Source organism: Leptonychotes weddellii, chromosome 11 (assembly GCF_054177405.1).
Source record: "Leptonychotes weddellii isolate Sample4059 chromosome 11, ASM5417740v2, whole genome shotgun sequence".
Taxonomy (NCBI): Eukaryota; Metazoa; Chordata; class Mammalia; order Carnivora; family Phocidae; genus Leptonychotes; species Leptonychotes weddellii.
Window position 1 is genome coordinate 48,344,198 of NC_138379.1, and position 12,795 is coordinate 48,356,992.

Genomic DNA, 12,795 nt, shown 5'->3' on the forward strand with positions numbered 1-12,795 from the left:
AGCAGAGAAGCTTTAGGGAAGGCTTCCCCGAGAAGATGCAGGACCTGGCCGTTGACGGAGTTAACAAGGTGCAGACAGAGGGGAAGGGCCTGTCAGGCAGCCAGCGGGAGCTACCCGCAAAGGCAAAGGCGCGGGGGTGGCGGTGACCGTGGTTCATGCGAGGCCACTCACTGCAGGTGGCTGGCACGGGCTGGGGGCTAGCTCCCCTGCTTGCCTGAAGCGTCCACTTGGATAGGCCGCAGCCAAAGCGCTTCCCTAGCTTGATACTGACTGAAAGTGACTGGACTTAGTTGATCTCATTTGAACTGAGGGCACGTCACCCCAGCCTGTCGTGAGACGGCTCTTGCCTGCTTTTCCAGCCGTGCTCGCAGCGGTGGCCCTGTGTGCAGCCTCCCCTCCTCTTGCTGAATATCTCTCTTCCACCACCCCACCGGGCTCTTTCACACTTGCGCGCGTTCCTGTGCTGTTTCCTCCACTTGGAATGCAGTTCTCCGTCTCGTGTTTGGCCGCTCAGCCTGGTTCTTCAAAAGCTTGTCCAGAGGCCACTCTTTCCGTGAAGCCGCCCCACCCTCCCAGGCCAGCGGCCAGTCCTTCCTCGGCGCTCCCGCAGAACTGGGTTCAGCCCTCTCCGACAACTCTCGTCACTGGATTAGAAGTACTGATTAAGTGCATTCTTCTTCCTTACTAAACTGTGAGCTTCTTGAGAGCAGAGACCATATTTCATTAATCTGTGTGTCTCCGAGTGCTCTGCCCGGATCCTACACAGAGTTGGGCGCTGGATTAATGAATGCACCATGAAAGAACGGAGTCAATGGAGAGGGGAGGTTCTGGAAGAGGAGGTGATTGATGGTCCTTAATCCTGGAAACCTCTTTCACAAAAAGAATACTTCATCATGTGATAAGGTAGCCAAATCCCTCTTAGCACTTTGACCTTGCCACCTACCAGGAATTAACCTTTGACCTCCCCTTTCCAGCTCTCACCATCTGCCATCTGAACTCCCAAACCACACACCACCATGTACAAAAAGGTCAGGGGCCTGGGCAGGTAAGAGGATGAACAATTCCATGATCTTCACATGTAGGTAAGAATTTCTAATCTGCCCCATCCAAGGCCATCCCACAGTCTGCCTTGAAACTCTCATGCTATGATAAAGGCTCCTAGGGGATAGTTAGGAGTGGGTAATGTGATTGGGAATTCTTCCAACAGGAAGCAGAAAAGACAACCAGAAAGAAGCTTCTGGGCTGCAGGGGAAGCTGGAGGGGACCAGAGGGTGTGGGGTGTGAGGAGAGAGGGCCGGGACTGTGGCTAGCCTGTCCCCAGCCTGCAAGGACCTGAGCGAGCCAGCTGTGCGGGAATGTGAGAACGTTCCCATCTTTTCCCTGGCGCCCACACAGCCATACTTTATTTATTTATGGTTCCCGCTCACAAAAACAAACCTGCTTCCCTCCCAGACATAAGCTCTGCTCTGGGCGCTGGCACCCAATGGGGGAGGGAATCAGAAGTGAAAACCTCAGGTCCTCAGGGGCGAAGCTGGGTGACCTAGGGAAAAGGCCCTCACTTCTCTGAACCTGACTCTTCTTCTCTGGCACATGACAGATGTTCAGGGGCACAGAAGGACCTCAAAGAAGAGCACTGTCAAACCAGGAAGGGCAGCTCTGTTACCGGCAAGCGTCAGGGGGGCAGAGATGAGACTATTTACATTCTCTTCTGCCTTGGACACATACACTTAGATTCACGGTATCTTAGAAAGTTAGGGCCTGAGAGATGACATCCAATCCCTTATTTTACAGATGTGGAAACTGAGTCCTAGAAGAGGGATCAGGACTCGCCTAAGATCATTGATATATGCCAGCACAAACTCCAGTGGCAGTCTTCGGATCTGGGGGGCTGCTTATAGGCTCATCCCTCCCCTAAGGGGGCAGGACCAGAAGAAGAGGCTTTAAAGTGCAAACAGAAGGATCCAGGTGAGCCATAAGGAAGAATCGGGCTATAAGAACGGGTATCAGAAGAAGACTGGGACGGACGGCCTTCTCTGGTACGAGATGCAATCTTGTCCAGGGGCTTGCCTGAAATAATCTCGGCGCTGCACCTCCCAGGGGCACCGCACTCACACCAGTCCTTCTCTTTCGGAGTCCAAGGGACCCAGGATCCCTCCCCCAGAGACCGGCGCCATGGCTAGTGGCTGGGGGAACTTGAGAGGCCAGTCCTGGAACAGGTGCAACAGCTGGAACCCTGTGCAGCTGTCGCGGGGCTCCGCCTGCTGGCGAGTGAGTGAGACAGAGACCTCTACTGGTGGGAGGGAGGAGGTGCAGAACCGCCTAACCCACCCAGGGTGGGGCCTGCCTGGAGCCAGATGTCAAGCCTTCGCTCGGGTGCCCCCTTCCCCCATGTACATCTGGACGGGTAGATGGGGATGCAGCTAAGCTGAACAGCAGGGCAGGGTCCCTACTGGTGGGTCTCCCTCCACACCCACTGTTCTAGGCCTTCTAGGTACGCTCTCCTGGTGTCTGAGGGCAGGACGACCAGGCTGTAGATCTAAACTCCCCCAACTTCCTTTTTCCAAAGTCCAGAGCAGACTCAGAATCAAGCGTCTCTGGATCTTAGAGTCTTAGAATCACAGGATTTTAAAGCCAGAATGGTCCTCAGTGGTGACCTGTTTGGGTCAACCATCTCTCTTTATAGCTGGGAAAACTGAGGGGCAGAGAAGGGCAACTTGTCTGGTGTCACGGCTGGAATTAGCAGAGCCAGGCTGAAGTCAGAACCTTCTAACTCCAATTTGTCCTCTGAGCCACGTCATCCGACGGGAGCTCCCTTTCTGCCCCCTCTCTACTTCTGCAGTCTGCGATCCTGTCACCTGGGGACAGAAGCTCCAATTCCTACCATACGCATTACCCTTGGAGTGAGGATAGAGAGATTGATGTTTTTACTTGATAACTGTCTCCTGAAAGCAGGATTGGACAGCGGGAGGGAAGAGAAAACAGAAGCATGCCAGATACCTTAAGGGGAGGTGGGGGTGGGGGTAGCAATTAGTAAGGGAAGAGCACAATAGAGAGGCACTGACCTAGGGGCAGAGCACTGGAGAGGGAGTCAAGACATTACACAGGTTCTCATTCCACAGAGGGATGGGTGCCCAAACTGACTAACATCATGCATGTCTGTGGTTCCACCTGGCCAGAGTTGAGACTCCGTCCAGGTTGAACTCAATCTGTGGCTGGAAGCAGAGCCAAGGACAGAATAACCTTTGTTTGAATAGTCTTGCACTGTGAGGAGCAAACTGCCATGCGTGCTCACAGGCCTTTGGCATTCTGCAGGGCTGAGCCACCTCAGGAGTCTGACATGACGCAGACCTGAGAATTCCCATCTGTTGGCATCACTTCTGAAAGCGCCTGAGGCCTGTTGTGCATAAGACATCTCCTGGTGAATCTTACTTGAACTAAGACAAAGACCTTCCTAAGAGACCCCAAATAGGACCCTGGCAAATGCCTATAGAATAGGATTGTTCCTAGATTCATAGATAGTCAGCACTAGACGAAGTGAAGCTCAGAGAAGGGAAGTGATTTGTCCCAATGCACATAATCAGTAAGTGACACATCTATGTATTCTTTTCTTTAATAAATCTGCGGTGTGAACTTGGGCAAGTCTCTCCCACTTCCTGGGCTTCAGTTTAACTATAAGGATAGGAAAATTGCAGGTAGAAGCAGATGATTTTCAAAGGCTCTTTCAGCTCTGACATCCCAGAATCTGAACACACCCCTCTGAATGCCAGTCCACCTCACCTTAATTCAAGTCTGCTCTGAGTAGTTTTCTTGCATGTGTGGAGCTAAGCTCCAGGCTGTAGGGGAGATAGAATTCTGGCAGGACCCAGTGAGAGGTAGGGGCCTGAAGGCCAGTGGAGGAGCAGAGGAAGGAGATGGAAGGGGCGTGGGTGGCCAAGGAAAGTTTGCTGGAAGAAGTGTGACCCAGCAAGGTGATGAAGGGCTGGCAAGATACGGGAGGTTGACAGGAGGGGTGTGGGTAGGACATCAGCAATCCTGCACAATGATCTGATTCTGGTTCATCTGTCAGAGATGTATCCAGGGCAGTGATGCTTGGAGAAAAGCCTTGGGGGCTAAGAATGCTGTGCCAAGAGGAAGGGAGGCAGGCATGGAGAGCATTCTGTGGTAAGTCCCTTTTAAGAAACAACAGGTAAGTGTTAGGAGGAAACCTCCGGGGCCCAAGGAAGGGGAGGAGACATTTACTGAGTACTAGGCATTGTGCTGGCTAATTTAACACGGTCACCTCCTTGAATCCTCCCAAGAACCCTTTGGGTTCCAGGTGCGTCTTTGTCTCAGATCAAGAAATTGAGGCTCAGAGAAGTTGTGACGTATGATAAGTCACACAGCTGCTGAGGGCCAGAGGCAGGACTTGAACCCAACGCTGAGGTCTTTCCATTACCTATTACTAACTTCTGTGAGTCTCATGCTGCCGGCAGCCCAGAGACGACCAGACATGCAGCCTGCCCTCACAAGCAGAGACAAGAATGAAACAGAATCCAGCCCCACCAGCTCCAGAAAGTCACGTGCAAAAGAAAGGCAGCAAAAGAAAGGGGGAGCTGAGCTGTGGAGAGGACAGAGCGCTAGGCTGGGACTTGGGAAACTGGGGTCTTCATCCCAGTCCCTGTGCTGTGTAACGTGGAGCAGACCCCTGCTCCTCCTTGTCCTCGGGTCCTTTATCAGGTATTTTAAGGTTTGAACTAAGCTCCTTCCTTCTCATTAAGTGAATCTTTGGTTTTGTTTTCCATCCTCACAGCATTCCAAGAGATTGGGGATGGGGAGGGGGTCCACCAGCCTCTTGCAGGGGTAGGGGGAAACTGAGGTTCAGAGAGATTATATAAACTGTTTGAGGTTACACTGCGTCTAAGTGGAGAAGCATGAATTGGGAGACTGATATTTTTACTGATGCTACCATGTACCAGCTAGTTGCTGGTGCTAGTTGCTTGACATATTTTCTCCAGTTTAATTCTCACAACAGCCCTGGGATTTTGACTCCCATTTTATAGATTAGGGAACTGAGGCTTAGAGCGGTGCCCTCACCTGCTGGTATTCAAAAGATCTGGGATAGTGAAGACTGGTCTATCTCCCTGTGCCCTTGCTGCCTCCCAGAGTCTTACAACTCCAAATCAGGGCTCCTTCAGATGCCGTGGGGCAGGGGGGAAAAGCATAGGATTTGGAATTGGAGAGCTCGGGCTTTGGATGGCTTACTAGCTCTGTAAACTTAATCAAGTTTCTTCTGTCAACCTGTTTTCTCATCTGTAAAATGCAAATGACAATACCCACCTCATGGGAGTGTTGTGAGGATCACAAGGGGTAACAGAATGAGGTTTGTCTAGTTAGCTCTTCTGTCTTTCCATGGGCTCCCTTTGAATGCAGTGGTCTACATCTTCATCACTTTCATCACACCCTTGCAGCCAGACATGCCCGGCTCTCTCCTGAGAACGTTAAGCACCACCAGCAGCCAACACACACGCACAGTGTCCTGCCCTCTCTCCCACCGCCCTCAGTCCCCCGCATCCTCAGGTCCGTGGCAGCAGCCCCCTTGGCTCTGAGTTTTGCCAAGTTTCCCCAAGTTTCCCCGCAGTATCCCACACTCATCAACCCATACTGGTCCACAGAGAAGTCTCCACTCTCCCTACACAGGTGCTGCCCGATGGCTGTCAGAACAGTTTGAGGTCCCGAGTCCTGGCACTTGCCCCCGCCCCCCGCCACCCCGCACATCCCAGGGGCTCGAATCCCTCCTCTGCCTACCCAGCCCCACCAGCACCCCTACTTACGGGCTCGAGCGTGGGAGTCCAAGGGGAACCAGAGCAGCGCGAGTCCCAGCAAGGAGGAGAGGACCCTTACCTCGGGAAACATCCTTCCTTCTCCCAGGGCCAGGCCGCCGGGCGCTGAGCCGGGAGGGGCGTCGGGAGAAAGTGAGATGAGGACACTGAGGCACAGGGGCACAAAGCAACCCGCAGACCCAGGGAGGGCTGCCTCTACAGTGGAGAGTCAGAGAAGAGTGGAGTAGGTGGTGCGGACAGAAAGGGAGGTCCAAGGTGGGAATAAGCGGAAGGTGGAAAGAGAACAAGGGAAAAGGAGAGAGAGAGATGGAGAGATGGAAGAAGGTGCGGCAGGAAGGGAAAGCAGTGAAAGCAAAGGAGAAGGTGAGAGGGAGGGGAGGAGGAGAAAGACGGGGAGGACAGGGGTCTGCAGAGCGCGCAGCGTCGGCCGAGGCGCGCGGGACCAGCGGGCTGTTCCGGGCGCGCGGGCTAGAAGCGGCCGGCGCCCCCTGCTCGGTGGGCTCGGGGTAGGGCTGCGGGGTCCTGGGGCGCGGCGGAGCGGCGGTACCCGCGGCGGCGGCGGCGGCGGCGGCGCGGCGGCCGCGGGGGCTGGCTGAGCGCGGGCCGGCTGTGCACGCCAAGGGCGCCAGGCGCCGCGCTCGGGAGCATTTGTACTTTGCCGCGGGAAGCAGGCAGCCCGGGCCTGGCGCTGGCCTCGCGCTGGCGCCTCCTCTGGGGCACCGCGGGCTCGGTGGATTGGCCACCCGCGAAACAGGCCCACTTTCCCCCTCCTCTCTCGTGCGGGTCTCCGGGACGCACGCTCCAGGCGCGGCGCCGAGAGGAGGCGAGAGGGCTGGGGAGGGGGAAGGGGCCACCCGGACCACGGGCTTTAACCCCTGACTCTCGGTGGCGCCCAGAGCGCAGGAGGACGCAACCCAGTTAGGCTTCAGGTGGGACTTTCGGGTGGGGAAGGATGAGATGTCGGGGTGGGAGAGGGAAACCGCAAGGCGCTTAGGGCGGTGCGTGCACATCACCCTGGATGCAATCAGGACACTTGCCACTCTTAATTCCGTTTGTGGTCTTGGACACGCCTCCTCAAAATCTAAAAATGGGGATCCTAATACGTTCCACATTTTTTCCGAAGATGAAATGGGATAACGAACGTCAAAGTACTCACATCTCAAAAAGAAGGGGCCATAATTCCAGGCAGCTGGAATGACCTTCCCCTTCCTACCCACACGCTCCGTGCCTAGGTTGAAATCCAGTCCCTCGGGATTCTTGGCCCTTCCTCTGGAAGTCTTCCTCTGCTTTTCCCCCTCCCACTCCTGAAGCACGACGTGATCGCTCCTTGGTCTCTGCAAGTAAGGCCTGCACCTCCCTGAGAGTGATGGCCAAGTTCAGTCCTCTTCAGTGAGAGCTGGTTGTCAAAGTCTCAACTTTCCCACCAGAAGGTGAGCTCCCTGTGGGTACAGCCCCGAAAGCCATGGTTAGTGCCCCATACCTTGTGTTGAATGAGTGCATGAATTAGTAGGACCCCTGAGCTTTCTGGACAAGAAATACCCAGGCTCTGAAATCAAAAGGGCAGGGTCCTTCTCCATGGCTCTCTCCCTAACTTGCTGGGCCATTTTGGTCAAGTTTATCCATCTGGCTTTGGACCTCAACTTCCTGCCCAGCTTCTCTTGCAGAACTCCTGGGAAGTCCAGTGAGCAGGGGAGGGGAGAAGACTGAGAAGGGTAAGAGGTAAGATGGGATACTGAGCTACATGCCACTCTGGTAGAGAATCATTTCCAGCTTCTCACACTTCTGGCTGGCCGACTGTAAAGATATCTTCTTACAATAAGGCTGGGCTCCCCATTCCCATGTGCTGCCAGGCTATCCCCTCCAGAACAGAGAGCACTGGGAAGAACCAGTGATCCCCAGAGATGGAGCTTCCCCAGAGCTCTCAGAATCAGGGACAAGCATAATCTACCCCAAGGTGCCCTTCAGACTTAATATCTCCCACTCCAATCTGGCCAGTCTCTTTCTCTTCCTTGAGTATACTGGATTTTAACAGATAATGAGAGCTTTGTATGTCATCATGCTTCCCTTTTTGCCTTGCTTTCAGGGAGCTCAGAATTAAATGTAGTGCTTAATTGCAGAAATAATCTCATCCCAAGGATCTGGGACAGAGATATTTTCTTTTTCCATCTGTGTTTAAAGTCTGCTGTACACATATATATTCATGTCTTAGATGGATGAGGTGAATGAAGATTGGCCTGTCCTATATCCTGCCCGTTCTACTTCAGGAAAGGTCTGTACCATGAAACCCAAACACACCTCTATCCTCCTCTCCATCCTCACTGCTCCCAGAGTTAGCACCATTGTCATCCCTTACCTGGACTTTGCCAACAGCTTCTCAGCAAGGCTTCTACCCCTAATCTGGGCCCCTCCAATGTATTTTCCTCACATGTGCCCTAAGAATTCTGCTTATTGTTTCTACTGACAAATCTGATCACATCACTTTTTCCTTAAAATCCATTATTGGAGGGGCGCCTGGGTGGCTCAGTCAGTTAGGCAATTGACTCTTAGTTTCGGCTCAGGTCATGATCCCAGGGTCTTGAGATTGAGCCCCATGTCAGGCTCCCTGCTCAGTGGGGAGTCTGCTTCTCTCCTTCTCCCTCTGCCCCCGCCCCTACTCATGCTCTTGTGTGCAAGCACGCACTCTATCTCTCTCTCAAATAAATAAATCTTTAAAAAAAAAATCCATTATTGGAAGTAAATAAAGAAATAAATACATAAATAACATTAAATGCAATGTGGTATCCTGGACCGGATTCTGGGACAGTAAAAGGACATTAGTGGAAAAACTGGTGAACCAAGTCTATACTTTAGTTTATAGTTATGTACCAATCTTGGTTTCTTCATCTGGACAGAGGTTCCTTGGCTACATAAGATGTTAGCACTGGGGAAAGCAGGGTGGAGGATATATGTTTCTTAGATAAGAACTCTTTACTCTCTTTGTTACTTTTCTATCAATCTAAAAGCTTTCCAAAATGGAAAAAAAAATCTTTCCAAAATGAAAAGTTTACTAAATAAATAACAGGACAAAAATGATAGGCTTCCTATCATTTACAGAATAAAATCCAAAATTGGTAGCATTGGATTCAAGACTATGCACATTTTGACTCCTACCTACCAATACCATCTACCCTACACTCCACCACTCACTTCCCGAAACCGTCTGTGCATTTTCACACCTTCATATGTTTGTATGTGTTTTCCTTCTGCCTGCACTATCTTCTTCCTCCTCTAGCTAGTAAATTCCTTTTAACTTTTCAAAAGTCAGCGCTGAGTGACTTCCTCTCTGAGGCCTTCCCAGAGTCCCCCCCAATCAAAGCAATTTTTTTGTCTTTGTGTTTCCTAGAGCACTTTGTATTATAGCTACTGGAGCATAAATATGTATTTGCATTTTGGAGTAAATATTTCTTTGCGTTTCTACTCAGTACTGTGGGAAGCAGGGTCCTTTTACCATTTATATCTATACTTCCAGCACTTAGCAAGGCCCTGACACACAAAGAAATAATTGCTTCATGAATGAGTGGAGACCTGTGATTTAAAAAGATATTACTCTTTCATGGGGGAGCCTTCAGCATGCCTATTGCCATTGGTTTTAGTCAGTGATTGACATAAGAAACAAGCCGTTGAGGGAAATCTCTGCGTCTTCTGTAGAATTGTGTTGAAGATGGTTGTGCATTAAGATGGTTGTCCTTTAAGAAAGGAGACTTGATAGATTCTTCCAAAATCTAATCAGAAAAAAAAAAAAAAAAGGTATCTACCCATAGCAATTTGTTGTACCAAGTTTGGTACCTGTTTCTTCCCTCCTAGGGAACTTGCTTGTTGCCTTCCAAGGCAGCCAGCCCATTGCATTATTGGACAGCTCTGTTAGAAAGTTCTTTAACTGATATCTGATTCTCTGTGACTCCCCACATCGCTCCTAGCTCTCCCCCGCAGGGCTATGCAGAACAAGCCAACTCTTTTTGTCTCTTGAGAGCTCTGCAGAGATTTGAGACAGAGAACCCCTCTTCCATACTCGTATCCTTACCGGTTCCAGCCCCTGGAACTTCACACCACATTAAACTTTCTCTTTCTTCAAATGTGCTGAGCTCTTTGGCCAGCACCCCACCCCCCGCCCCACCCCATGTTCTGCAGTGCTGTGCTTTACTAATGCCCTCCCTCTACCCACTCTTCTCTGGCAGCCTTATTTTCCCCAGGATCAAAATCGTTACCTCCTTCATGTCCAACCCTGTGCCAGGCACTGTGCTAGGTGCTAGGGACACAGTGGAGAACAAGACAGATGCTGGTGCTTGCGGGCCAAGTTCTCACTGAAGTCTCTTCCGTGGTGTCTGAGTTAGCCCTCTCCTCCATGCTTCTGTATCTCCATTAGAGCACTTACCACTTACCATATTGTGTCGTCAACGGCTTCAGGTCACGTCCCCTAAAGTGAGTTCCTCGAGAACACAGACTACTGTCTTCCCTAGCCTTCACCCAGCTTTGCACATAGTAGCTACTAAATAAAGGTTTGTTGAAGAACATCCTTCTTCCTTCAAATAGTCCTCTTGTGACATGTTATTTGTGGGCTAAGGCCTCCTCCTGGGCCATCGGCTGCTTGATTATGTAAAATTAGCATAGTGATAAGGATTAGAGAGATTAGCGTCAAGGAAAGACGCTAATTCTGTAAGTAAGATTCTAAAAGCAGATTCATCTAAGAGTGAATGTAAGACTGACTACATAATAGAGACTCTACATCAGTGGTGTGCTCATAAATGTGTAATAACCAGCTTTCCAGGGGAAAAAAGCCCTGGTTTATAGCAGTTGCCAATTTCCATGGTGTAGATACTCCCATCTTGGCCCATTTCAAGCTATTGATGTGACATCACTGAATGTGGAGTTGACGATAGGGACCATTATGTAGTATTTTCATTACCAGGTCCAATAGATATAAATAATTTCAAGAATATTGATAGTAAAATGTAGTCATATAGTTAGGAGTTGAAGAGTTCGAATGTTTTGAATATAGTTTATATGTGAGTTTATTTAATTTAATGTTCAGAATGATCATGTTTAACAACCAGCTTGCAAAATTCCTGAAAATTTAACACTCAGCTCCCCTGAGCCCTTAGAGCTAGCTGGAGGACATTGCCTTTACTTGATGATGCCCTGAAAGGTGTGAACAGATTGAGTCTTTGAAGCCGGGTCCAGTTTAGGTACATTGGGAGGAAAGTCTTGTTTAAAGGAACTGTCAAAGTTAATTTACTTGCAAATTGAACAACCCCCGCTCCACTCCCACTCTTCAGCAAGGTTGGAGTTACTTATCCATGTAACAAATATTTACTTAAGACTTGTTATTACTTTAGGACACATTCCTTTGGATCTCCAGATATTGTGCATATAGTTGGCCTAAATAAATGTTTGTAGAATGAATGTGAGGCTCACCTGTATTTATTTGTAGGGGCTTTTAATGTGGCTTTGTGAACATTTCGAAGTCTTTTTTTCGACCTCAGTGGGCCCTCTCTTCCCAGAACCTCCTGCAAACAGAGATTCTGATGGCAAGAGGCATTGGGAAAGCAGGATGGGGGGAAGACATAGCCCTTAATTTCACAGGGCCCTCATGAGGGAAACTGAGTGCGGACAAGTGTCTTTGGAAGCCACGGAGGGGGTACATCCTTCGTCCAGATCCTAAGCTCTGCTGCCAACCGGAAGCATCCTCTCTGGTAATGTGCCATCAGTAACCAAGCACAAAGGAGAATGGGACTTATGCTCCTGCCTCCTCCATGCTCGGGGGGACATTTGCAAAGCAGTCTGTCCTCAGAGACTTCTCTCCTTGGGTCTGTGATGATGTAACTAGAGTGCCAGAGAACGGCGCCATCTAATTTGGCTCCCGTAGCCAGCAGGTGGCAGGCCTTGTGTCCGCCCAAAGATGGGAATGAGGAACCACCAGTTATCTCTGTTTTTTCCCCAGCAATATACAGTTTTCTTTAATTAGTTTTTCAGAGTTCTCTTTTAAACATGTAAATCAAGTAATGTCATTTCCTTGCTTAAGACCTCCCCATTGCTTTTAGATTAAAACCCAAACGCTTCACATTTTGTAAATCCTGCCATGAGCTGGCCTCTGCCTACCCTCTGACCTCAGGCCATTGCCCCCGTGCATCCTATGCTCTAGCACACTGGCCTTCTTCTGCTTCCTGGGATGCACCAGGCTGCCTGGACCCCTGAAGGGTCTTTCCCCTTGAAGTTTCTCCTGCTCAGAATGCTCTTCCCTCAGCTTTTTCCCTGACTGACACTTCATTCAGCTCAAAAACCAGTGAGGTTTCCCCAGTCCAGCCTATCTACTGATGGCCCCTACCAGTCATTTTCTATTCTACTGCCTTCTTTTGTTTCCTTTGTGTCGTTTATCATTATCTGAAATGTATTTCTTCACTTGTGCGTCTGCCTCCTCCATGAGCTCATATGAAAGCTCTGTGATAGCCTGGACTTTAATTCCTGATCACTGTTATAATTCCTAGCTCCTCGGACAGTGCCCACACATAGTAGAGTCTTACTGAATTTTAAAAATATTTATTTATTTATTTATTTATTTAAAGTAAGCTCTACACCCAATGTGGGGCTTGAACTCATGACCCCGAGATCGAGTCACATGCTCCACCCACCAAGCCAGCCAGGTGAGTTGCCCCGAATGTTTTTTTAAATAAATGAAAATAAATGGAGGATAGAATACTAACCTGGATTATCTGATTCATGTGAGGAGTGAACCCTAGATTTAAGACTCTGAGTCCTTGGAATTTAACCACATAAGTATTTTTATCATCATTATTATTACCTCATTATCATCATACCACCACCATCATTATCAGCAACAGTGCTGCGTGGCACATGGGGTTCTGTTTATCGAATGAATGAATGAATGAATGAATGAATACATCAATGTTACAGCTAGCCTCAAACTACCTTTCTAGTTTTA

At 49.8% G+C, this 12,795-nt stretch overlaps 1 protein-coding gene across 1 annotated transcript in view; it reads right to left on the minus strand.

Annotated features, from left to right (window-relative positions):
• CHRDL2 (chordin like 2) overlaps positions 1-6,166 on the minus strand; it is a 31,607-nt gene extending 25,441 nt beyond the window's left edge. Inside the window, exon 1 of the mRNA XM_081798827.1 lies at positions 5,811-6,166. Coding sequence (XP_081654953.1) covers positions 5,811-5,892 — 82 coding nt within the window. The 5' untranslated portion in view covers positions 5,893-6,166. The remainder of the gene's footprint in view (positions 1-5,810) is intronic.
• Between the last annotated feature and the right edge of the window lie 6,629 nt (positions 6,167-12,795).